Below are 27,986 nucleotides of genomic sequence, written 5' to 3' on the forward strand. Positions count from 1 at the left end.
AAACCTCCCTGCAGTTAAACTTAACATTTTATATTAAAATGCCTCTTCAGACTTCAGCTCTTCCTCCCAAAATTCTGTTTTGACAAAAACTGAACCAAGATTAAAAAATTCAGTCGCCTCTCCATCAAAATCAACCCCAACCAAACCACCTATAAAACAATAAATGAAACCCAGAATGTGAAGTTAGAATGCAAAGACGCTTGGAAGAATCTTAGAGACATGGACAAAAGACCAAGTGGAATTTTCCATCAACAACCTAATGTGAGGAGACTGACCACAAACAGTCAGAGACGAGGTATGGCTCTAGTAGCTTTAGATTCCACTTCACACGAATAATTTCATTCTTCAGATTGAAGAGCAAAGACATACTGACATAAACCAAGGAGGACAATTAGATTTTATAATCTCTGTCTTCGAGACATTGCCATTTATGGATGCAGAATATGGTTGGAATTCCGAGATCAGCTGCCAACAAATGGATGAAGAATGCCGGTCTGTCCCAAAATCTGAGCAGCAAATTAAGTCTTATTCACAATCGCACCATGTGTTCAACTTGACAGATGACATATGAGCAGAGAATCATGGTCTGCCTAAATTTTTACCACAATACCGAGACAAATACCAAGAATAAGCCAGCAATAAATCTAGTTGTTGGTCTATTTTCCTGCCCGTAAAGAGGAAAGCACCAGGCGAATTTGAATTCAATACAGAAACTGTGGCTCTGACATTAGCAGTTCATTTGTGATATAACATTCACTGTAGCTGTGAACAATGTCATACTCGGATGCAGGCTGATCAAGACTATAGGAGACAGCATGCAGTGTCAATAATTCAATTCTCTGATAGGTCACTGATGAAGCTTTAGTGTTTGTCATCTTGGAGCAATCTAACTAAATTCAGAGCATCATGGAGTAAAAATACTACAATGGTAACGAGTTTATGTCTCTGCTGCTTCTCAATGCAGGTCACAGCATCATGCAGCAAAATGCTAAGTATTTTGTGCCATTTATTTGAATTACTTCAAATTCTTCAATTCAGCCTACAGTTGTCTTGATGTTCCATGTCATGTTCATGAATTCTTCAGTACAGCAATGAGATTATCCTACTTAATACCACTGCATACACATGTGCATGCACGTGTATTGGTGTGTTAATGTCTTTCTGTGTAGTGATGGTGGTGGAAGGCGGTTATTTCATGAATGAAAATGATGTATATTGATGTCCTTGGGCTACAGTAATCAGTGGCTGCAGCTTGAGATCCTTAAATAGCCTCATGTAGCCTAAACCCATCTTCTCCAGCTTGGGTTGTATCATAAATTGAAGTTCCCCACGGGAATTCACTGACTTCTCTACATTATGTTGGAAGTAACTGATAAGACATGAAGAGAAACAACACCATATTAATGAGAATTTATGCGGGGCTCGGCCTCTTTCCTCCAGCCTCTGCGGTTACCTTAAAACAACACCTCGGGTGCTACTGCGTGCGCTATTGGATGTTGTAGTAAGCCTCGTCCCAAGCCATGACTCGCTTCACTTGCTATGCGGGATTATGCTCATTATCTATTCTGCCAGTGTAAAACACGCACACGCACGCACACACACACACACACACACACACACACAAGCATTTAAACTTTAAGCCTGCCAAATTGACAGTCACACTTATAAACCTCTGCTTAACTAGGCCCCATCTGTAATCTAAAATAAACAGAAGAATCTGATCTGTCCTTCAGATGAAATGTTTGCTAGCCACTAGTATTGGGAATCACTGACTAACTCCTGACATATATTTATATTTTGCCCATGGTAACGATATGTCTGATATCTGTCTAACCAAAAAGAAATAATAACCAGCAAAAATATAGTCTTTCCATAGCAGGAGCCAAAGCTATACTTTACTCACTGCATTAAACATTTTCCGTTTCATAGAGTTTTATGGACTGCTGAGATGAATAAGTGTGAACCAAAATGACTAAGGACTGAGGACACACACACACACACAAACACAGCAACATAACCCCCTATTTCAATGTCAAACAGCCTTTACTGGTCGTGTCTGAACTGCCTGAAAGCAAATCGGTTTGGACTTCAAATGTCTGTAGGAATGAAGTGTGTCTGCATCAGTAATGGTGCCAGTGTGTTTATAATGTATTGCAAGAGTCTGACTCACAATATATCACAATGTTATTTGTCTCACACACTCTCGCCAAGAAAAACTGCCAATAACTCCCCCACTTAGACCAATTTATTGCGCTGATTTATTATTACGAACACAAACATATTCATCACTGTGGCAAGCTTACACCAACTTTGCCTATTAAAAGACTTTAACTACAGTAAAAAAGCACATCTAAAGCATATTAAAATGTTTTTCTTAAAAAAGAGACACATAATTCAGATGTTTTGCCTCATACGAGCCTTACACATTTCCATTCTTACATACTAGAAATAAAAACTATGACTAGAAATTAACAAGAAAGCATTTAATTTAGAACAAACAGGACACTGAGAACCCAGTCTTAAAGGGACAATGCATACCCAAGGTGGTCGTATTCAGGACTCACTACTTTTAAGAAACAAGTATTTGCTTGCTGCTCATGCCTCTCAACCACAGTTATACTCACTTCTACCAGTTGCTATGGAAACGTGTTTCCCAGCTCCCCTCTCCCCATATTTTGACATCACCTCTCTTAGTCTCTCTCTCTGGCTCTCTCTCTGGCTCTCACGGCCGTCTGATTGGATGCAGCAGTACAACCTCCGAGGAGTGACTATTTACATTGAAGAGGTTGTCAAAACACAGTTCACAACCTCGACCAATCACCACGATTGCCTTCAGTGGCTGAGCGATCGGTGGTATGATGCCCTCACGTCTGCACCAGTTATCCACATATTGTATATACATAAAAGCTATGAATGAAAGCCTGGTGCAGTATCATTCAGTGAAAGCATGTGATGTTTAAAGAGCACATTTTAACAATTCATTTGACACTCAGCTGGTGCTTCCCTTATTATAGCCCCAAGCTGAGGCATCAATATCTGCCAGGCTTTCAACACTTGGGGCATTTCATCTGTGCATTGCTTTTCAAACATGATAAGACTGCACAACAGATGGCCGGAAGCTCACAGTAAATCTCTGTGCATTAGGTTCAAAAGAAATGTAATGTGCCAAACCAAAAGGAACAACTAGTACAGAGAAACTGCCTTTATATCTATTTCAATCTACTGTATTTCAGTCCAAATTACTCTTGTAAAATCTTAATCCCAAATCTTCTCTCTGTGGCATCTTCACCACAAAATGAGGCTTACAATGTAATTCATATGTACTTACACTAAATCCTTTTTTTAAGTTATAGATGATTAATTACATGTGAAAATTAACGTTCTGCACTCACAGGCAGCAGACAACAGGGTTGGTTTCGTGGCAGCAGAATGTTACATGTTAAAAAACGAGGGTGTAAAATATCACTTCAAATACTGACGTAATGGTCATATTTATGGGTTACATAATAGGGCAGCACACATTAGAATAAGAGGTCGAGGCAGCAGAAGCTGAGCTGCCACGGTGGAGATGATTCAGACTTCTATCTGTTGTTGAAAGTGGCCGTTTGAAAGGTGTTTGGCTGCGATACTGAAGTATCATAAAACATGTCATATTTCATGCCATATTACATTTATCATTTTGTCATAAACCAAAAGGAACATTTTAGTCCCATGCAGTGCAGCTTGATGTGCATCACTGTAAGAAGGGATTTAACACAAAAATTCAGAAACAAAATTTAGCACACCAATCAAAACATCACTATTTTGAGATCAAGTATATAAATACAACTTAAAGTCAATTATAACCCATGTAAAACACCTGGCTGTGTTTTGTTTTTTTTTTTCTTTTTTAATCTTAAAAACTGAAATCTGTAACTGTCTTACATTGACAAAGGATGCGCCGATACAGAAACCAGTATCTGTTATCAGGTCCAATATCATGACTCTTACTTACTCGTAATTGTAATCAAAACTTCTCCAATACAACTGCACCCGATACCACTTTATGAAAATGTGGCAACAATGTGACAGCAGTTTGGAGATATGATGACAAAACTAGAGCAGACTACAAACTATGCTTTTCTAAATTGTCAAGACACAGAGTGAAAAGAGGGTCCTTTAAAAAGCAATTTGATAAAACATCTAAAGAATCAACACAACGCAGAGTTCAAGGAGTTTGCCAATAGCTAGCAGCATTAAACAGCAACAACAAACTTTGCAACAAAAGCTGAAGTGAGAGAAAATGTTCAGAGACAACCGCCAGGCTAGAGCTACAACAGCTACTCCATTAGCTTTCAACGATTTAACTGACCCCAACTATCTTGATCACAGCTTGAATAATTTTCTATGAATAATAAAGATCAAAATTCTCTGATCTCATTCTCTTAAATGTGGGTATTTTATGGTTCCTTGACTTGTCTATGAGAGTAAACTGAATATTTTTGTGTTGTGGACAAAACATCTCGGGCTTTGGGAAACACAGTAATGGACGTTTTTCACCACTTTTCACACTTGGGGTGAGCAACATGGCCTTGTTTTAGCGTTGATATCACATCAGTACTAAATATATTTGGACATACACACAATATCAACGAAAGAGTGGAAAGCAATATACAGGCAAGCAGTATATTTCTGTACGAGTAAAAGACAACGACTCTGTGGAGCAGTGCACACACTGAATGACAGGACAGCTCCCGTGGTGGAAACAGTATTGCCAAATCTCTAATGATACACATTTCTATCATCGCACAGTATACCATCATACCACCCAACACTAGTTGCAGCCCGACCACAGGTGCTAAAAACAGAAGCTCTTATCCTGTACATTGCTCTTGATGACCTGTTGTTTTCAGTTGTCTATGATACAGGAATTTTTATCATCTTCTCAGTGCACCAGAGGTGCGAGATTCCAAGCCGTAACCAAATCAAAGGTCTCGAATCCAGTAACAAAAAATGGCTATTAATCTGGCCACTGCAAAACTTGATTTTGATACATTTAACCCCAGTCACAGTGTAACACATGCCACTTCAGTGTGTTAGCTTCGCTCTGAGCAGACTTTATTGATACTGTCAGCAGGGACAGATGTGACTGGACAAACAATGGCAAGTGGACAAGAGGTGAAACGATCAATCAGTTACTTCAGCTGATCAGCAGAAAATGAATCTGCTACTATCCTATTACTTCATTGCTCTTTTTCTTTGTCTTACACGATAACATGCTGACTTTGACTGCTGGTCAGACAAAAAAAGCAATCTGATTATGTCAGATTTTTGTCAGTACTTTCTGACATTTTACAGATAAAACGATTGATTAGCCAATATAATAACTGTTGTATGAATCAACACTGAAAATAATCACTAGCCCTAATGCAACATTTCTTAAAAGCAGAGCACAGAGAACAGGTCCTCGAGTATCGAGACAGTTTAGTGGTTTATTTTCTGTTGAATAGTGTCAGTCACCTGAATTTAGGAGATTCTTCACAACCTGAGAATTTAATCATGGTGCGTGAGTCCAGTGTGCTTCACTTGAGTCTGCTACAAAACAAAACTGCATTTACAAGCTAAATTCAGATTAGGGAAGATATTTTCCAGTCCAAGCAATTGCACATGAATGCACCATTCTCCCAGACTTGGCACCCTCAACTGCAGTTCTATGGACTGAAAAGAAAAATACAAAGCACACATGCAATTTTCAGCTGTGATAAATATATTTGGCTGAGTCTCTCAAATACATTCTACAAATGGGAAATACTGCCACAGCACCATAACATCTTTAAAGTAACATCATGACTCAAACTGAAGCCAAAATATGAGTTAAAGTGAACACTTCCTAATGGGTATATGCCTCTGTGAGTTACATTGCTCTTCCTCTCTTTCCTGAAGATAATCTGTGACTCAATGAGCTACAGTGCACTCCACTTCAGCGGCCAACAGAATTTGCCCTCATTCAGGCAATTTAGTGTGAGTGCCCCTCAGCATCTGCCTCAGCTGTGCAACCACACAACAAAAGCCCAGGGAGGCGGAGAGCTGAGTGTCTGTGGTCCATCATGCCATGCTGTGTACTCCTGTAATGAGTCAGTATTTAGAAGGCTGAAAATGCAGACATTGTGCTGGCAGGGATACTTAAAATATAGGGGAAAGAAAGCCTCTGGAAGATCACAAGAAAGAGATTAATTGTGGCTTATTAAATAATTCAATAATAATAATAATGGCAATTCTGTGAACACAAGCTGGAACTACCGCAGTCCAGGATAAATATGTTTTGTCACTGACGACAAACAGATATGTGATGCTGTGAAATAATAATTACGCCAAAAATCCTGGTTTGATTTTGATCCAGCTCAGGACTCCAGTAGAGCTGTACAACCTGTGCAAGGAATGAGAGAGAGCAGTCTGTCACCATGTCTAAAAAAGACATGCATAATCAGTGAAATGGAAAGATTCTTGGAGGCTGAATTCTCAGGACCGTGCATAGATTTTTATTCTCAACTTGAATCCTATGTGGCAGCTACATACAAGAATAGGGAGTCTGTGTGGCATGAACAATGACTGAAATGGTAACATCTCTGTGAACACAATGAATCACCACAGACTGTTGCAAAATAACACTCTTTCTTCCCGATTAATCATAACAGTGGTTCTCCAGTGGCTTCCCTGTTACTGCTAGTCACGACACGCTCCCATGAAAAAGCCCACAAAGCAACTGCCTTCTTGCCACTAGCGAGAAAGCCATTAAGGTTTAGTGAAATATAATACGCTAATGCTGTGCAGAATTTCATGCATCTCTAATAATTACTGTAATGACAAAGAGGCAGAAAAGGGGGGACGGGAGGGCAGGAGGGCAGGAGGGAGGGAGCCACAATGACCACTCAGCCACAAGCTGCCTGGGACTACACAGAACCCCGAAGCCTGGCACATGCACACAGCTCTCTCTGTGTGTCCATTCAGAGGGCAGACAAGCTGGGACGAGCCGGATAAGCCTGCCCGTGACTCCACCAGGAAGAGGATCAATAAGAGGGAATGCACCATTTCAGATACAGCCAGACAGAGCCAGGGGCAGGGCAGAGAGGCAGAGCAGCACTTGAGTACTCATTATGTTGTGTAGGATGACACAGTGTGTGCAGCCACTTCTGGAGTCGTCTATGAATGGAGGAAGACGATGCAGACCCATCAGAGATTAGGGCAGACGGAGTAGTAATTGGATTAAACCACTAATGAAAATAAAAACTGGCATGAGTGTGTCTCCGTCAAGGTTACGAAGCTGACAGAGATAATCGTGTGAACGCGCTGAATGCAGGCAGAGAAACCGGTCGCCAGAAGCCCAAACCTATCCTATGACCGGAGAAGTGTTGAACAATGTTCACCATGGCCATCTCTTTTCCTTTCGCTCGCTGGCATGGAAGCAGTTGGCGGCTGCAGCTGAGCATTTGGACATCATCCACCAGCAGTCAATCACATACTGATGTCCCGCCTCCCATACTAACAGAGTCTGAAATGAACACCTGCCAAGTATCAAATGCCAGTAAAATTTGCCTTTGCCAGTAAATAAACAAGGGTCACCCACCACAGTGGCCAAGATGATGATGCCTCAGCTGGTCTTTTCCTGTCCACAGATTCTGTCCCTGCTGACCACTATACACTCTCTCTATCCGTAAGCCAATCAAATCAAAGCAAAACAGTGGCTGTGCATCAAACTGGTTTCTGATGAGCTGCCTCTTATTCTGGCTCTATAAGAAACTGCTAAACTGTTATTTCCCATTTGACCAAATGGCTTACGAGCCTAACACTGCTTTAAAGACAGCCACATACAAGTTACCAGTACAACGAATAGATCTTTTGTAGAACTGAGAGACCAACTTTGAAATCAAAGCCTCTATCTTCTCATCTCTTCACTGAATTTTTCACAATGTTCCAGACTTAATACAGAACATGAAACAGCAGTAAAAATGAGTATGTCTGTGTTACAGCTCAGGGTCTCATCAAGCAGACGGGTCATAAAACAATAGGCGGCAATAGTCTTACCTGCAGTCTGAGAACTTTTTGACAAAAGGTGTGATGATGGTGAACTTTTAAACATGGTTTGGTGCTCCTTATTGTATTGATATCAATATGCTCAATAAGTAAAAGACAAAATCATACATTTCAGGCTTTTGTGATAGCAATGCAAAAAAACTTTTTTTTTCTTGCTTTGTAGATGTTGATTTTAAATTAGTGAAGCACACAACACCACACAGACCCTACTATAATCAATTGTAATTTCAAAACACCAAACAACATCAAAATAACTCAATGTTAATTATATACAAGTGGCCATGCTTCTTGCAAAATATAGCACACTGATTTGACCTCACAGGCTGAGGAGTATGCTGCATTTCTGCCACAGTTTCTGCCTCTTAGAGAATCTATATGCACAGGATCTCTTTCTATCTAACTAACCAGACAAGTGCCATCATCAAATGCCTTCAGTTCAATTCATCTTTCTGATCTGTACGTGCAGTGCATCTCCCTGCTGGAAAATCGGCCTCTTGCCAACCATATGAGACTAAAACCCTTTGATTGTAACAAAAGAGTCATCTATACTTCACTAAGAAGCTCCTTTTTCCTATTTAACATTAGTTATATTTTAGAAGTCCCCATGGGGAAATTTGTCCCCTCATTGTTACCCATCCTACCTATTTAGGAGTGCAGAGTACCCACAATGCAGTGCCTAGGGACTAAATGCATTTCAGAGGCCAGCGCCTTGGGAAGGGGCAATAGCAGGAGCGTACAATAACTAATGTGCATGTCTTTGGGGTTGGAATCCAGAGCACCCGGAGGAAACTGTGCAAACACTCAAACATAAAAACTCTACACTGTTTACTGTGAGGCAGCAGTGCCAACCACATTCACATAAAGCAAACACTTGAGTAAGCAGTTGATTGCGTGAGTAGCTTGAAACAAGCTTTGAGATCTTAAAAACATCTTCAGTTTAAAATTCCTATTCATATTGTATAAATGTATTACTTTAGCAGCACTGTGCTTTAAATGTTTGTGCTCAGCTTCATACTCCGAATTGTCATCTCAAGTCTCTTTACAGTAAAAACTTTCAATGAAGATTGTCAGGTTTCTTTGACGGTCAGGAAATGCTCTCCAGACAAGTGCATGCTTCATACTCCGGTTTATTTGTGTTGTTCAAGGCCATCGCTGATATCCCTCATTAATCCATGCCACATCTAATTGTGCTAAGCCATAACAGCAGGCCATTTGCATTCTCAAGCAACAGCGCCATGCTCTTCCACAATTTTTACAGTTGCCGTTGACTAATTGGAAATGCTTCTGACAGGCTAGACGGGTATGAGTAAAATTAGTCAAGCTTCTCAGACCAACTTGTGTTGGTTCAGTTGTGACCTGTGGAGTGTATCAATATCAAGTTGCCCTGTTCACATTGACACTTGTGGAAGGCATTTGAGAGTATTCGACATCTTTAAAGAGAGACCAGTATTGTAAAATCTTCAATAAGCCTTTCCCAACATGCACTGACAAAAGGGCCAGGACAGGCAAGTCTATCAATGGGTTAGCACAGTCGGATGCGCACACCTATGCAAAATTTAGAGAGTCTGAATTGTGCAGTGAGAAACCACAACACCCAGAGGAAACCCAGACAGGTGGGTTATGAAAGTGTTGAAAACATTCTATGTACTGAACATAAGGTTTAGACAGAAGGGCAGTAAAGTTCATTCAACCTGAAGAATAATGCTGTTTTGTGTTATCTTTCAGTCGGCCAAATCTTGTGATTCAATCAGTTAGCACTTCTGGTGAGACAACAAATTCATACTCTGATTAGACAAGCAATGACTCATGAACAGCCTGTCACTACACCTGCTAAGCAAATCTGTTCATGTCTATATGTTTCATGTGAGGTGTTCCTTTCTCCACAAATCCACTGCATATTCAAGAAATACAAAGCATCAAAATTCAATGCGCATGATTGCATCACATACAGTTGAAAAAATAACAAAAGCAATCCTTTTCACTTGCAAAAGACTTTTAGTTTCGTTTAAAGCACTAATTGGGAAGCTGGATCCCACATTCCCTTCATGTTCTTGCTATAGCTGTCAGTACAAAAGAGCAAGGAAAGCCCAAGGTTGTGTTTTGCATTCCCTGAGACAGACTTGCTAGGCGTGGTCTGTCTTCACAACGGCTCCACTGAGGGCGACAGATGGCACAGGGGCACCTTATGACACAACATGAGCTTCCAGACACACACACCTTGTTGGCCAATCAGAAGCTGGACTGTAAAAATAGACACTGGGACAAGGCTAGCCTCCAGAGGGTTGGCTACTCTGTTCCTCAGGGCTAAGAATCTCCGGAGAGATCTACAGAGAGTGAAGACTATCGGCATTAATCTTGGGACTTAAAAACAGGCCTGTGATGTATTAGAGTGGGGTATTGCCTTTGTTCTCATTTTATGGCTGCTCAATATACATATAGGAGGACATGCCAGTTTCAGTTAAGTGGACTAAACTAATTTCATTACCAGTGGTACATAGATTTAAGGGTCACATTGACTGTTGGTGGTTTTTAGGTATTTCTTATTGTTGGTTATTGATGGATCTCATTTGTTTGACCTTCAGATTATAACAACCAGTCAAGTCAGCTCATTACTGCAGATTCACCTGCCTTAAAATTCATTAAATTCAGTCTGAGGTAGATCCAAGGCATTATACACTGCACGTTTGAGCTGCAGTTCGTTTAATGTTCTGTTACAAATCCTGTGAGCTCCACGACTGGAATAAATTTGTCAGGAGCAAAAAAAAAAAAAAAAAAAAAAAAACCTGGGGAATTCAGAAGTCAGAATTTCAAGTCATCTGAGAAAGTCGATTTAAGGCATTTGAGAAATTCCTTTTTTTAAACTGGGACACTGAATTCAGAGGGGGAACGCATTTAGTGGAGGTTCTCATTTATGTACATGTGTCACCAGTGCACAAGATATAAAACTCTACAACAAGTTGATGCCAAAAGGTCATTACACAGAGAGTAAATGACAAACTGCAGTAGGGACATTGAAGACATTTCTTAAAATGTAGACTGAATGTCTGGATAATTTTAGTTTGCCATCTAGATTTTAATTTGCCCTCTTTGCCAGCAATATGACAGCTGCAATTTGTAAAATAAAAAAATGTTGAACAAGTTCCCACTTGAATATATGATTTCTCCAAGGGACACAGGAACCTCTTCCAAAAGCAAGACTTAAAAAGTCACAGGAAATTAGGAATCAGTCTGCATGAAGAAGTCGTTTTGACCTTGGCATGATAGAATGCCCCTGGTATTAACACCTTTCCACAATCATCCATTGACACAACTGCAAGTGTAACAATTGTTTCAACTACCACTACTTCAACTACTCCTCTTCAATCAAGCCATAACATTCCACTTGTGAAGTCTCCTTCAGTAGTACACTTGCTAGTGCTACAACTTGGGAAGCTGGTGGCTACACTTTTTTCATGCTCACCACTGTGTATGTAGACGTTACTCTGCAGATATTAGTCTACTGATGGCAACAGAGACACATGGTCACAGACTATAAAAGGTGCACGTAAACAGATCACTTGAAAAGACCTTAGCCCAATTATTCAGTGTAGATAAACACAGCATTCATTTCACCTCCACACTGTTGCCACTTGTTAAGAATAGAAACTCTCCTCTAGTCATTTGAACAACACTTGCAAACCAGCCATAGTTGCCGCAGCATATAGCATGCTGGCACTGTGGGAAAACCTAAGGTAATACGGCAGCTCTAAGATGACACCCTCCAATCACAATGTCTCATGTTGCAAAACACTTTCAACAGTGCACTCCTCCAAGCTAATTTTCTAATAAAGTTCTTCAAGAAAATAATCTTGAAAACATGGTTGCATATTTTGCACAACACATTACAATGTCCTGATTTGAACATACTGCAGATACTGCAGTCCAACTGAAATTGAAATGCTTCTTTTCTATAACCATTGCTATATTAAATTAGTGGTCTTCATTTAGGGAGACAAATCAATACTAAAACAGTAATCTCTGATCTGATGAGGGCACTCCCTTAGAGTACATACAGTACCTGAAGGTGCTGGACTTGTTCTGTCTTCATCGATAGGGAATGCACACTACATTCACAAGTAGCCAGTCACAACCATTATTTCAGCCAGTAGTTGGTGCAACATATATGTTGTATGCAGAGTACAAAAACTGAGCACCAATCCCCACAATTCCAAGTGCACAACCGCCATATTGGTACAGGGAAGGCATGCCTCCTAATGGATGTAAATCAATCAAGGCACAATCAGAATCATAACTTGCTTGATTTTCTGCTGATTTTCCAGCAGTTTGGTCTGTTGCAAATGTCAGATGTGTATTTATGATAAAGGATACTTGTTGAAATTGAAAATGTGTGATTTCATACCAAAATACACTTAGACATTGTGATAAACCAATTTTACAGTTTCAACTTAAGAAAGATTGCTTAAACACGGGAGATGAACAATAGAAACATACCTCTAATCTCACATTAATGTATAAAAGGACTGATGATTGATAAATATCATTTTTCAGCATCTTAATATCTTTAAATAAAAAAGTTCATCTTCTCTGACATAAGTCTGGCAATTTCTACTATTTGGACAGGGCAGAACACTGCTGAAAGATGATGGCGGCAGAGATGCATTTATATCTATCTATGTATAGATCTATCTTAGGGGTGGCTGTGGCTCAGGAGGTAGAGTGATCATCCACTTATCAGAGGGTCGGTGGTTCGATCCCTGGTGCTGCAATCTACATGAAGGATCGAAGTATCCTGGCTCCCAATGCTATGCCATCAGGGAGTGACTGTGTGTGAATGGTTATTACTCGTGACGAGCGGGTGGCATCTTGCCACCGGTGTATGAATGCTGGCTTGTGATGTAAAATGCTTTGAGTGGTTTGAGCCAAAACCCCAAAAAAGATCACAATGAAAAAGCAAATTAAGAAACAGATGAAAGTAAGGGCGAAACATCAAGTGAAGAAGGATTTCTCTGGGTTTGACGAGGAACAGCAGCCCTTGTTCTGCTGCTGATGAAGAGAGGCTCCAGAAATGATTCGAGGAGACGACCCTTATATAATAAGTCCTTTAATTAAGTGATGCCCGCTCACAGACCCTTGTTGTGGCCAGTGACTTGAATCTGTTGCATTCTGTTATAGAACAAAGAAATCTTGTTGATTCTAGTTTTCAGTTGTTCATTGTTTCCAAACTCTGCTTGTATAAATCACCAATAATCAATATGAATTTAATATAAATGATACTGAATGATGACAGAAATTAACTGAGATTTGTACCGCTAATTTTAAGTTTAATAAATGGACGTTTTCTACAGCAGGAGGTGTTTTGTCCCTCAAATTTACCGTTATGGGCAAACGTTGTCTGAGAACATTTCTCATTAAGGTTTGAATGGTGCCATGTATGCAACATCAATGTCCTTTGCCAGTCACGAACCTGTTTAAGCGATGAACTGCACTACTTGTGGTTGCTTTTAGAGATGGCAACAGATGTTTTATACTCGTGCTACAATTTTGTGGCCTATGCTATAAAATTCTCAAACTCTGTAGCACCAGTGCTATGTGCAAAATGCAGCAAAGATACAGGAAAGACAGGGAAAAAATGTCATTACATTTACATTTGACAGATCTTGTGATTGTGATATGCGTCGCAATTTACGTTAAGGAATGGAAAAATTTTGCATTTCGTTTTCACTTAAAAAACATAAAAATGATGATGATTGCTGGGGTCTGTACCAAAGTTCCCCTATTTCTAGAGAATATGATTTGTAGGCCAGTGCATCTCTGTAGTACGGCAGCGCTGACGCGCTGCAACAGCAGGGGAAAAAAGTGGAGCAACAAGGTGACAACATAAAGACTTTACACTGACATACGGCTTTTTATATTTGGCCTTAGTCTTTCTCTTCCTGCATCAAAAACACTTTCTCTCTCTCTCTCTCTCTCTCTCTCTCTCTCTCTCTCTCACACTTCCGTTGTGTTGTTTTTCCATTGCATTTGTTTTTGGAGTTTGTGTGTATCGTTTCTGCATTTCCCGTGTGTTTGTTGTTAATGTATTTGTTTTTAGCTTTCTGCAGGATGTTTTATCATGTGTAGCACATTTCCGATGTTGTATTTGTTTTGGTTTTTCTGTATGTGTTTCTGAATTGGCATCGTTCATGAGGCTGCAGCACATTTCTCCTAATGGAAATGTTTTGGGCCGTTGCAGTGCGTTTGTCTTTGTCACCCACCTTACTGTAGCACCACATTGCTTCATTTATAATGATATGGTGTGACACATTTTACCTCTTTCAAAAAAAAATGCACCTCTTGCGATTTGGATATGGCACTTGGCCATATTGGGATTTCAATAATATTTTGATTAATTGTTCAGCCCTATCAGGTATACAGACAGTAACAGGAAGACACGTTTCCATGAATATGCAGACATGTGTCCAGACAACCAACAATGCAAGAAAATATAGAACATATGGTATGTGTGGATGCTGCTATGTCTCACCCAGCCACTCCATTGTATCAATACACAAGAAACTCTGTGGGAACACATTTTCCAATATGGCATAGTAAGAAAGACAAATGATATTGAGCCCCACAACAACTGATGTCAAACATCCTTAATGCTACACCATGGTGGTTTCCATCCGCTAGTGAAACAGCGCACTGACCCTGTTCAGTCAAAATGTGTTTTAACTGCGTGTTACTGGAGCCACTCAGGCAGAGAGAGCGGCCATGTGCTGTCATAAGGCAGAGAACAGCCCTTCACAGATCTTCTCTCACCACTAATGGTGGTTGTTTGTGAAGCAATCTCCAGTGGGAGTAGGTAAGCAAGTCACCAGTATGCCATTGAGAATACAGGAGATTATTACTGTTTGCGAACAGTGTACATGCAGTACTTAGATTTTGAGATCAGAACGCACTGTGTGTCTAATAATGTTAATACAGAATGTAAGGGATGTTTTACAAAATGACCTTGAAAAAGGCTGGATACCAGAAAGAAGCTGTAAGGAATATGGTCTAAGCACCATGAAAGCGTACCATGGTTTGGGTGAGTAATTTATAACTACTAGCTCACCACATTGTGAGCATTTTGACCACAACAATGAACACAAATCTACTGTTTCAGATTGCAGTTTAGCAATAATGAGTAAATACCACCTAGAATGACGGTAACAGTGAAGGTAACTGCAGTGGTTCTCATTGGTGGTTCTTCCAGATGTTGTGCTACCATATCAAACATTTGAAGGATGCATAGATACCCTCTGTCTATGCAGGACTCGTCACGATGACTGGTGATGTGAGATAGTTTCATTTGCTTCAGAGGGCCTGTCATCTGCCTTTGCACTGTATGACATCCATGGAAAAGATGCACAATGGGGTTCATGACACATCCGGCTTCTGCTGGCAAAGAGAGCAAGACGGCTTTCAGGCTGTGGAAGTCAGTGTGTCATACTGAGAGGAAATCCTTCGGGGAGGAATGTGAGAGACAGACAAGATGCCAAACATACAGCGTACACAGAAAAGTTAGATTCAAAAAGATGTCACTGTATTATATACAAAAGTTTTGTTGGGATATTGAAATTTCATTCTGCTATTTTTAAGAAAACCAGAAAAGTCTGGGATTTACAAAGTGAGATGCTGAGCTTAAAATACAACCAATATGTAGTAACCTTCATAGTCTTCTCTTGTCCTTCCTCCCCTTTTACCTTCTTACTCTCCATTGCACACTATCTAGGAATGGCTATTGTTAAGATTGTAGTAGTCAAAATTTAAAGGTAGGATCAATGGCAGGATCAATACCAATACTTCCTCTAAATACTGAAATTCAAGGGAACTGTTACAACTCATCTGAAAGTTTAATTCATTCAATCTAAAAGACCTGGCTATTCAATTAAATATGGGATGTCTCATATCAATTATCTCAGAGGTGAACAGTTTTTTTCCAATTCAGCTTTTACAGCTAATCGCTTTTACCTGCATTAAGCAGTTCAGTACATACAGATTGGGTTCACGATATTTAGCAGTTCCATAATAAATAATCATAATCACAGACAAACACTCAGTAATCTATGAGGCATCAGTTCAGTCATCCAAACAAAGTACAGGGAACTTTGCACATATGGAAGTGAAATATGAAGAATTTCACCAGTTTTGTGGTGGAAAGATTTGGGAAATGAATTTTTAAAAAGCCTACATAAACCTTCTTTGAGAATTTTCCTTTTTTATATTATTATGGAAAGCTCTATGCCCGGTGCTAACCCTACTCTTAACCTGTGGAAAGGTGCAGATAGACATGTGCACTGATGCGCTTCAACAGTACAGCATTGGAGGTTTACACTGTCCCTCCCAGTTCCGCCTCCACTGGACAGGCACTCCAACCAATCAGGATGAAAACCCTCCCCAGTTTTCCACCTGCAAACATGCAGCTTCTGTTTGATGGAATGCACAAACAAGCTGGAGCAAAACCCCAGTGCTTCAGTATATTTCTTAAGTTGAGCCTTAGGGATGTTTTAAGGCTGTTTGAGTTTATACTCCACTGTCACATCTGTCAGTTATTGTAGCCAAACTGGGCAAAAAAGTTGTAACTGAGGTGTGTTAACCATGCAGTGTGACAGCCAGGGAGATCCATCGATCAAAGCGAAGACACCCTTTTAAGTCATTGTATCACAGAGAGTGAGTCAGCCACCCTGCAGAGAAACTTCATCTTTGGATCAATACCCAAAGCGTGTAACCAAAGGTGAAACCTGAGCAGTAAACTCCTGAGTTCTGTGATGTAAATCTAACATCATGCTACTATCACCAAACACTGTCATAAGCTTTTCCCTCAATAATCTGTCCAACTGGCCAACTGTTTCACACAACGGTGAATGTGAGGTTCAACAACAGGTTGGAGTTACCTCCCAGCCACTTGATATAGGGTCTCAAGAGGTACTAAACAGTGCATTTACACAATAGTCAGAAAACACCCCAGCAATGGGGAGGTGGTGTGGTGTACCAAACAACGTGCACTGTTCACAAGCCTTGAGCCTTTCAGAACAAATCTCATCCACTGCTGACACTCTACCACTGAGGAGTTAACTGTAGTACTCCAGTGACCTCTGACTCAGAGATGGACTCTAATCCCCTCCAATCCTCTAGCTACACCCCCTGTCCAGTGGGTGTGTCTGCTGGGTTCAGGAATTCCAAGTGCTGCGTTTAACTCTCGATAATATCGACTGTTAATGCAGTCATGCAGTGCCCTCAATGAAAACATCTTCAAATTATCCTTTATAGCCTCTCAAAATTCCTTCCACATACAGGCTTCAGTGGTTACATCTGATTGGTTGGGGAGTATGAAAAGAGATGTGGTCTGTGGTAGATAATGTGAATCTCTCTGTGTGTTACACCCTCCTGGTGAAGCTACACTCTGTCGAAGGAACAAAAAAAAAAAAAGAGTTGTCGTGACTCCATGTGTATTAGAGGAAATACCAGACTAAATACAATCCACTTAGCAGTTACAGACATGCAAAAAATATTAATGTCACAATGCCATCCGTCACAAGTCCATTAACAGCAGCAATATTTCTCCATGGACTGCAGAGGCAACTGTCATTAAGGGATGGCGTAATGTCCGTTCCATTACTCATTCATTATTCATTGGGATCAATCACCGCAGGCCTGCATGTGCTGTCCAGATAAAAAAGGTCAAAATAGATGTTAAGATCTCAGATTGCACCGTGTCTGAATTATCACCCTGGTATGATGTTCAAATTTTAATGAGAAAAAAACCCTTAACAGCTGATTGTTATCATTGCAAGTTCTTGAGAAGAGTAGTTAAGAAAGCTGAAGGAATTAATCAAAAAACAAACTCAATTGTTCACTAGCTAAATACAGCAATAATGATCAATTAGACTATGCAAAGTAATATTTTTAAATATTTCAGATTTAGCACACCCTATAAAACGATCCATGCACTTGTATTGGTGGGAGCAACACAGTTTTGCTGCAAAATTAAAAGAGGTGCCATGTTGCCATGTAGGTTTCTTTCTATCTTTGGACTTTTCTATTACATAATTTTAGATTACTCTGCTTGACTGAGGATGAAATGAGGTTAACTCCTATCCCCAGTGCTATCACTTTCTAATTTTTTCTTTTCCTTCTAGTCCTCTAAAAAGCCTAATGCTGAGACATGTACCCATAAAATATCATCAACCTGAGAATAATGTGACACTTAGTGTAAGAGATCTCTGTAGCTGTAGGCTCACAAATTTATATTAAAAAAGGTGATTATTATATATTACCTTTTTTGTGCATATCCATTTTTTTCTGATTAATGAGTCTTTCAGTAAACAGTTTGCAGTTTGTATGCAAAATGAGAGGGTCACCAGTGCAGTGCAGGGTTACATATAAAGTACTCAAAGTGCACTGCTTTCCACTGCTTGGCATTACATCAGACAAACCTTTTCACATGTTAAATAGTTGAATGGTTAAAATATACTAAAGAGACTGTTAAAACGCTTCTGCAGGCTGCCCAAGTACAGCCTATCTGTGGGAATCACTGACATCATTTCAAAGTGGATCCTGCACATTGAATGGATCACAGCTATAGCTGTTAATGCTCCCCTGGAGATAGTGCCTTCCTAGTGTGATCCAATTAGAGATTAAAAATAACAGCTTTTTTTGCTGAATGAGTGTCATTTTACTACTTTAATAATTGATTTTTTTCCAGAATAATATCAATGCATGTCATGAATGTGTGAATAGGTATCTCTAAGTTGCCAGGCAATGACTAAGCCTGCAGAGAAGTATAATGTTTGAGAGTGTGACACAGTATGGTAACTGCATAAAAAGAAAGCCTGCGGCATGGCAATCCAAATTTTCCCTGCTCTGTGCATGGTGATGTATCCTATAGTGTTTCAATAATGAATGCACCATGATGTGCATGGATGCATGAGAACACACACACACTGCTTCCTTTCACACTGCATAAAAGAAGTTGAGAGCTAAATCCTTGCCAGCAGCATACTGCTTTATTACAGTAAGATGACACATGGACTCATTTTCTAAAATCAGACATACTGTAAGCTTGCTTTTAGGAGTTTGAGTTCAGAAGGATCATTTTATTTCTTGTAAAATGGCACACAGTTCTTTTCAGCATGGACAGTGGCACGACTGTAAGCTCATTTCCTCTTTCAGGGACTACATGGACCATAGACAGGGCTGTGATGACTTATTTTTGGGTCACAGGAGACCTGTCTTTCCCTGTGCCTCCCAAATAAGACAAATACGACACACAAGAAAGGCAGAAAGGGGAGCGAGGAGGTGCTCTCGGTTCATAACAGCCAAAGCAAAAGGTGAAATCAGTCTTTATTTGCAAGTGAATAGCCGAGAGAGGAAAGGTGGTACATTTTGCACAGTGCACCGAGCATTTACATAGCTGAAGGTGGCTGGTGAGGGAAAATGAGAATGAAAGAGAAAACAGCCATGTGGAAATGGCTCTAAGTTGTTTTCACCATTGTCAAGAGGAGTCTGTAGCCTGAACTAGAGACCAAATGCCAAAATCTTTTAATCAAAGACAAACTCAGCTGTTTGTAAAGAGATATTTATAAAATCTCCTGCTTTTAGCATCACTTCAGTGTGCAATCAGTGTGTCAAGTAGTCTCGTCTGTGTCGATCAGATAATTAATACTTTGATAAAGTCTGCAACACCCTGTCATAGGTTTCTTTTGTCCCACAGAGGAAATGCTTCAAAGAGAACACATAATGCCTAAAGGTTTGCCAATCTAGGGTTCCCTGTCCACAGGGATCCTGTGCTCACAATGCTGGCCTCTTTTTTTTTAATTTGATGAATGACAAGGACACACTGTTCTAATTTCCTGATAGCTCTGAGATCTTAGCATGTTCATACTGTGGTATGTAGTTAGCAGGATTGCAATCTTTTGCTAAAAAGGAATGTATATGAAGAAAGTTTTCAGTGCTCTTGTCCAGGAAACAAGCTTTTCGCCATGTCTCTCTGTTCAGTGCTGCGTCTGACCTGCTTCATACTCTTAAATGAAACCTGATTAATACTAACCATATTAAACCATAAGGATGCTACCACCACGGAAGCTAATCACTCAAAAAAACATCCACTAAACCCAAAGCCTGTGTCTCTTCTGTGAAGAAACCCTACGGAAAGGATGTTTATGTTCCTCCCACAGTGCTTCACGGGGTCACGTGCATGTGTAATGTCATCTTTTTAGCGTCCTTAGGCAATGCATCTCCTCTCAACTCTGCCAGACCTGGATCTGTCTGATCTACTCTCCATCACAAAAGAGTCAAGTAGTCCCAGCTAGAACACAGCCTCTCTCTCACGTCTGCTCCCTAATACTGGACAAAAACCTTAGCATGTGTGAGATTTAAAAAAAAAAAAAGAGAGACGTGTAAGAGATATGGGAGCTTTAAAGCTTCATAGGGTCCACAGTCTGATTTATAAAAAGTGAGTATTTCACTGACTGTTTCATGGATAAGATAGCTTATGAATTTGTTGAAATTACTAGTCTGAATAGATACAATAGCTAAAACAAGCATGGCTGACAGTTGTTTCCCAGAAACTGTCTCCCAATACACCAGTCGTCTTTTTCCATCATCAGCTCCATTCTGAAACAAATTCTGGTTCAATAAACATCCTCTAAAGCTTAGCAGTGGCCTGTCAGTAGATGCGCTGCTCTTGGCAGGTTTAGTTATTTGATAAGACAAAACAAAAATCACAGAAAATGGAGGTGAAAAGATACACTAGGCCTTTACCTGCTTTGGCTGGATCTGCCTAATGGACTTTTCTTCAAATGTGCACACGTCTGACTTTAATACCATTTTCCAGAGTACTGCTTGACACTCAAAGTCGAAGTCTGCAAATGCACTCGACACCACCATCACCGCCGCTGCTCTGATAAGAGATTACGGTTGGTTCCCACAACAAAACACCTTCCCTCTGTGGTGGTTTTAATCAAATGCTGAAATGTTTTGCATTACTTGTCTAATACAGCACGCTTTAGCAGCCACATGGCATTCCAAGCTGTGATGATGTGTAGTGTTGAAAGGATGAACTGACCAACCGAAACTTAAACTGACAACGCTGATAATTATTTGTTTGAGTCATTTATTAAGCAGCAATGCCATTTGCTGGTTTCTGCTTTCTTTTCTCTGTTTTATATAACTGTAAACTATTATCTTCGGGTTTGGCTGCTAGTTGCGCAAAAAGAAATCATAACAGACTTATCGTGAATAAAAATAAACTTTAACTGTGCGTTCACACCAAAAGAGGCAAAAGAGGCAAAAGAGGCAAGGACGCCCGAGGCTGCGCGAGAAACAGGACAGCTTCCAAAGCGGCAAAATATTTTAGCCGCTTTGGTCGCTCTTCACGTGACTGACGTCAAAGTTAAATCGCGCTAGTCATTTAAAGGAGCCGCAAAGCAGACTTCTTGACAGCGGCATAGTGCTGCTTGCTGTTGTTCACCTTCAGTTTAAAGCATGCCTAGTTGCATGGGAGGTTTTGTGTGTCATTAAATACAGAAGAAAAAAAAAATCTCTGAGCATGAACATAAATCAAAATCACCATCTAGTCACGAGCGGATTGACGTATTGAGGAGGAAGCAATTAATTAATTAATTAACACACACACACACATTTGTGTTAATTAATTAACACACACACACACACACACACACACACGGGTGCAAATGCGCGCTCCTTACGTCTCAGCTGCAGCATCTCTGTGCACAATTACGCATGTGGTGTTGTCTGCTTGTCTTTCGTTTGGTGTCATACAAGTTCGTCAAGTTCGTGTGTGTGTGTGTGTGTGTGTGTGTGTGTGTGTGTGTGTGTGTGTGTGTGTGTGGCCAAAGAGTGTTCCTTTTTTGGAAGAACGGGGAAAATGGGGTGAGGCCGTTAGCGAATTAAATTAACTCCCGCTCATAATTGTTATTATTGTATCATCAACATGGTCTGCGACGACTATAAATATGCGCGTTTAACCCTCAAAATCATATCGACTCATCATGGATTTGGATGACATCGCTGTGATGTGTGCTGTGCCCGCACACAAGTGATCAATTTCTCGGCATCCATGACGGAACTAGGAAACAAAGTTACATGCGTTGTTCTTTGGGGCTCGCTCGAGCGAAGGACACCTCTACTCTGATTGGTTGCCGCCGGTTGCCGCTGAACCGCGTCATAGCTAATTACCATAAAGTTAACCGAATTTCAACTTTTCATCTGGTGCCGCTTTGGACGCTTTAGCCGCTTTGGACGCTCTAGACGCGCGGCTGACGGCGGCTACGCTTTGGCCGCTCAGGACGCCGGGCTCTCATTGAAAATGTATTAACTTCCGGCGTCCTTGCCTCTTTTGCCTCTTTTGCCTCTTTTGGTGTGAACGCACAGTAAGAGCAGCTCTTATCATGTGCATTTCCACTGTGGCCTCTCTGGAAGGTCAGACCTTGTTGAAATGACACATTATTGGTCTCATTAGGGTAGGGACTTACTGAAAAGGTCTCTGCACTTAATCAAGCTTTGTAATTGTGTAACTGATTGGCTGTGATCATGCAGGCGACTGAAGAGAATGCGTCACTTTCTACATGGCTTTGCTGTTTCTTGTTTTGGGGGAGGGATATCTATTTTGGTGGACCTCCCAAATAAATTCTAAATATGGGAAACACTGCTGGCAGTACATGATGTGAACACACTATTCTGAAATAATCGTTTTATCAAGTTGGAGCTGTTGGACTGGCAGCCATTGCTTTTGGCAATGTTGATTTCCATCCTCATGAAGCTAAGTCAGACGTAAAGAAGTCTGAAGCTCTTGTAAGTCGGGCCTGCAGTCACAGCCACGCTTCCATCTTTGTAAATGGAGCAGCATGGAGCTACGCCATCATCCCCACGTGATCTGACTCATGATGTAACACAGGCTAGTGAAACAACCCTGATGTAAACTAGAGAGCCACATTTTGCGGTTCAAGAGAGCCATATGGTGAGATGCAGAGTTGCAACTCATTCATCAGTCCCACTGGTTGAGGACATTTGGAACTCATTGCTGATCTTGCCCAATTTTGCTTCTTTTCTCTCACTCTGATTTCTGGAGGCCATATTTCATTTCTGTCAGAAATGCAGCCTTAAAATCCTTCCACATTCCAGCTATCAGCTTGAGAGGATGAATTAATAATTATGTCAAGAGGCTCAACAGGCCCATAGAGTAGGTATCCAGAGCCAGAGAGGAAAGGCAAAACAAAGATGCTTAATCCCTCCCCGATCTCACTTCAGTCATAAATACTGCAACTATGCCACATGATCATCTACGAAAAGATCACATTTTTCTTTGGTTTGTATTCACCTACAAAAGTGACATTTACAGAAGTGCTATTTCTGACATTTGTGCAGAGCATAGCAAACACTGTAAATTCAATAAAGGAAGACAAAACAAACATTTTCATTTTAGCTTCGGTGAAGGCACACGAGTTGTGTGAGGAAAGTGATCAGTTTATTAAAGGTAGTCTGCCTAATGCGAGATCAGAATGGGGATGATAGACTCAACAACACTAGAATCATGCAGTCTTGTCTCTGTTCTAGCTGCATTCAACATAACTGTATCACTGTCTACACTATCCAATATTATATACACATAATTGTACATTTAAGGCAATGCTTGCATATATGATTCAAACCAAAATCAAACCCCAAATTCCTTCCTTCTTTCCTCATAAATATGTGTAAAGTTCAATTGTTTGGGCTGATATATTAACCAGGATTTGTATAAGCTGATAAGTAATAAGAAACTAATGTGTAGAAATGTTTGGGGACATTTAGAAAACAGCGTCACCATCACATAGTTTGTGCAAGTTTATTTTTCCAACTACAAAATGTCCCGTTCAGTAGACACACAGTCGCAATTTAAAACTCTCAAATATCAATATCAGCCTCAAAAACAGGATGGATGGCTAAATTATATAACTGGTTCATAACTGCATTATGAACTTCAATTGGAGTGGTATATATCTCTAGTCCACGTTCTTAGAGCTTCAGATGTTCCACAAAGATTACAAACGACACAAAGACTTCTCTCTCAAACACAATAGAGAATTTTCAGAGGCCTTAGATGCTCCATTTCTTCTTTATTAATTTTAGATCTCATCTAATCCTTCCATTAAATGAGAGCGTTTTCTCACGATGGTCACAAGCAGCCAGTAATTGACTCGGCTGTATTCCGACATAATATATTTAAGTGTAACTGCTCGATACGTCAGAAATTAACCAGAACAAATGTGTGAAATTCATTAGATGATGCCTGCGTTAAATTATGGCACGAGAAATGACTGAATCCAATCATTAGGGTCTTCCCATTTCTACATATAATGTTCCAATAAACCCAAGAGAGATTGCATTACCATTACAATGCAGTGAGGGCTCCACTCCCTCTGCGTTCTCTCCTGCCCGAGGAACACCCCTGCACATATTGGATTGTACATGAAGGATTAAAAGGCTATCCCACGAAAACCCTGATCCTGACTGTAGCTGAGAGTACTACTCCAGCCATAAGCGCCTCACATGTCGAATTACTGATTTTAATCACACAAAAAAATGGGCGTGCAAAGGCTATTAAAAATGTAATTTGACACAAAACTCTCTCAATTAGACTTACATAACGCTACATTTTACCAACTTAGAGGATCTCATTTCAAAGCCTTTATCCTAGCATCAGATTACATAACAGATGATTCAGAGTAGAAGTTGTGCTTGCTATGCATCAGTGTGCCAGAGAGACCAAATAACCCATGGAAGACCACCCCATGCCCTGCATGCAATCAGGCATCAGGAACCCCTCCTCAATGCCATCACACCTGTGCACACTGACAGGTGCGTTTGGCTTTGCCACGTGTTTCATTTTGCAAAATGTACCTTTAACTGGGAGACCGTGACTCAACCCAGCAGGGTGTGTGTGTGTGTGTGTGTGTGTGTGTGTGTGTGTGTGTGTGTGAGGGAGGGAGAGAGCGAGAATGCGTGTATACAAATACAGTGAGTCCAGCATCACCCCCTATCAACAACAAACACGTCCCATCCAGGCTGAGACCGACGGCCAGCACGACTACAGATGGAGGAAAAAATAAATCCACAAGCCACGTTTCCATTCACAAAACATCCACAATCATACTTACGCCATTTAAAAAGCCTCTCCGTCCTGAGCATCATGTTTAATTTAATGTACAACAACGCCAAGTCAGCCCACAGGCTGGTCACGCAAAGAGCGGCGTTGTGTAGCCTACTCTGTGTGTGTGTGTGTGTGTGTGTGTGTGTGTGTGTGTGTGTCCAGAGAAAATGGTTCCCAAACACATTAGCAGCAAGCTGCCTTTACTTAAAACACAGATCACCGAGCTCGCAGTAAGCTAATTAGCAGCAGTCGCAGTACCGTTACCGCTGCACCTGCCAAGCAGCGCGCGTGCGGGCGGGGGAGAGGGACGACCGGGAGGCGAGTGGATGCTTATGACTATGAAATGGTAGGAATTGGATATTCACAGGAAAATAAAGCAATTTCTATCCTGAAATCGTGTGGGAGTGCTGAATAAGAGAGTCTTACCTGTACAGCCCACGAGAAGCAAGGCTAGAAAAATATCCCTTAACTGGACCATCGCAACTCCCGAGAAAGGTGAACGTTAAACGGCGCAGCTAACGTTTAATCTCCGCTCGGTCCCTCCGGTGTCGCCCTCGGGTTTCCTTCCTATTTCAGCAACTGTTCATCCTAATCTATGTATTTCTGAGTTGGTCGGTGGAAACTGTCAGCAGCGGCGTCGTTGATGACAAGCAACGGCCGGAGATTAGCACTGATGAGCGCCAGTGCCCCGTTCAAAGTCTGACTGACAAGCAGAGCCTTCTCACACACACGGATTAATCCGCACAGGCGGAATGACAGAGCTCCCGTTAACTAGTGCGCGGGACTCAAAGGGAACCAGCGTCACGGGGAAACCCCCTGAAATAATCGTGGTAATGAAAATAAATGGATTAAGTACGGTTTGCATAATGGTATTACACGTGATTAATATATCTGTTTGACAGTAGCAGACAAAAGAGGTACTGTAGAAGGAGAGAATTAACCTTAAAGCTCAAAAGAGATATTCATTTAAAGCTGGATTTTCTGCAACAAAAATGTACTTCTGCCATGCTGTATGTTGAAAATAATAATTAGATAATTTTCCTTTTCTGAACAACATACAGTGTATGCACAAATACATGTACACACACACACACTATATATATACACATGCATATATTATATAATGTGTGTATATATAACACACATACACAATTGAGTTTACAGCCTGTTTGTAAGGAGTTAAACCATCACAACAATATAGAAATTTCTGTGCATTAACTGTCACCATCCTCTTCTTGGTTGTCTTTAAACATATACATTTACTGCTGCACAACCTGTATACATTACAGTTTATTCATTCAGTCTTACTTTCTATTATTATTTTGTAATTATCAATGCATTAATGTGTACTTAAATGTTGCAATCGGTAAAGATGGAGCTTGTTTTTCCCAGTGTTTTGCCTGGTAGCGTATCTAATATTTATCTTTATCCATAATAATGCATCATAATTTATATGTTCCTTATATTTTGTATTATTAATATAAATCTGAAAAGTCACTAAGATGTCAAATAAATGTAGTGGGGTACAAGTGTTAAGCAGCAGAAAATGTAAATACTCAAGTGAAGTACTTCAGAATTGTAGTTACAGATCGGCTGTAAACCATTAATAAGAACCACTTTTGGGTTGCAGTAGAGCTGAAACAGTTTGTTAATCAATTCGTCAGTTCCAGCTTGTGCATGTGCAGTTTCTTTGTAAAATGGAGACTTGTGAAAACCTCCACATTCCTAAAAACAAGTGGGTGTGACCTCTGTGTCCCTGATGCCAAGTCTATTGATAAATGCTATTCGCTGTAAAAACATTTTCCAACCATGAATTGCCAGTTGTGCCAGTTACATTTTTTTAGATAAATTATTATCTTGAATATTCATGATTTTACATTTTGCATAATCTGATTTGTAAAGTACTTTAACAGAAACTCAGAGTCAGATCACAGATGAACCGTAATACACTTTAATCTGCAATTCATAATGAAATACTGTCAAAGAGTCTCACATTATATTTGAAATACAGTATGTAAATCTTAAAAAAATGCACAAACAAAAACCACAGTCATCGCCTCTTCATGCCTTTGAAAAGCACTGCTGTGAGTCAGTCACTCCCCCTGACCCCCTCAACCCCATTAATGACCAAAGAGAGCCTTGTGCAATGCACTTTCATTCAGGCTGCAAAGTGAATAGTACCTGAGAGAACACGGATGCAAGGGAGGAAAATGCTGTTTGCTTGCACAGCAGGGAGGAAGCGTAACATTTGGCACCCTGAGAGGGCGGTTTGCCTTTGATTTGCACTGTTGGCCAGCAGAGAGAGGCAATGGGCCAAAATTTAATAAACTCAAATCAATCTGTGGACTGGCTGAAAATGTATTGTGGTCAAATCTTGCACATTTTCTGCAACCCATCTTTCTCCAGCGATTCCCTCCAAACATACCACCACAGGGAGTGTGGCCGGAAAAATGTCCACAGACACTCCTATCCTCCCTCCGTCTTTTAAACACTCATCTGCTAAGCAGTGACTGGAGAAAGCAGGAGGGAGAAGGGGAGCAGAGAGGCAAACAGGGTGGGTTTAGGGCACGGTGGAGGGGGGAGAGAAGGGAGGTTCGACTGGCGTTTGTGCTTCAGCATCACAGATAGGAAAAGTATGACTCAGCTGATGACTCATACATATAAATGCCCTCCAAAACATACTGTAGTGTTTTATTCAGTGTGCACTGAAGCCGAAAAGCTGATGTAGCTTGTTTTTATT

General features: G+C 40.6%; 1 protein-coding gene across 15 annotated transcripts in view; it reads right to left on the reverse strand.

Moving 5' to 3' along the window:
- ncam1b (neural cell adhesion molecule 1b) overlaps positions 1 to 25,958 on the reverse strand; it is a 73,313-nt gene extending 47,355 nt beyond the window's left edge. For 14 of the 15 annotated variants that reach the window (XM_076736007.1, XM_076736005.1, XM_076736006.1 and 11 more), the window contains exon 1: positions 25,673 to 25,954. In XM_076736007.1, the coding sequence (XP_076592122.1) occupies positions 25,673 to 25,724 (52 nt within the window). In that variant the 5' untranslated portion in view covers positions 25,725 to 25,954. Of the gene's footprint in view, positions 1 to 25,672 lie in introns of all 15 variants that reach the window. The other variant, XM_076736012.1, reaches the window with a different exon arrangement.
- Positions 25,959 to 27,986: the final 2,028 nt, after the last annotated feature.

Source organism: Chaetodon auriga, chromosome 7 (genome assembly GCF_051107435.1).
Source record: "Chaetodon auriga isolate fChaAug3 chromosome 7, fChaAug3.hap1, whole genome shotgun sequence".
NCBI classification, from domain to species: Eukaryota; Metazoa; Chordata; class Actinopteri; order Chaetodontiformes; family Chaetodontidae; genus Chaetodon; species Chaetodon auriga.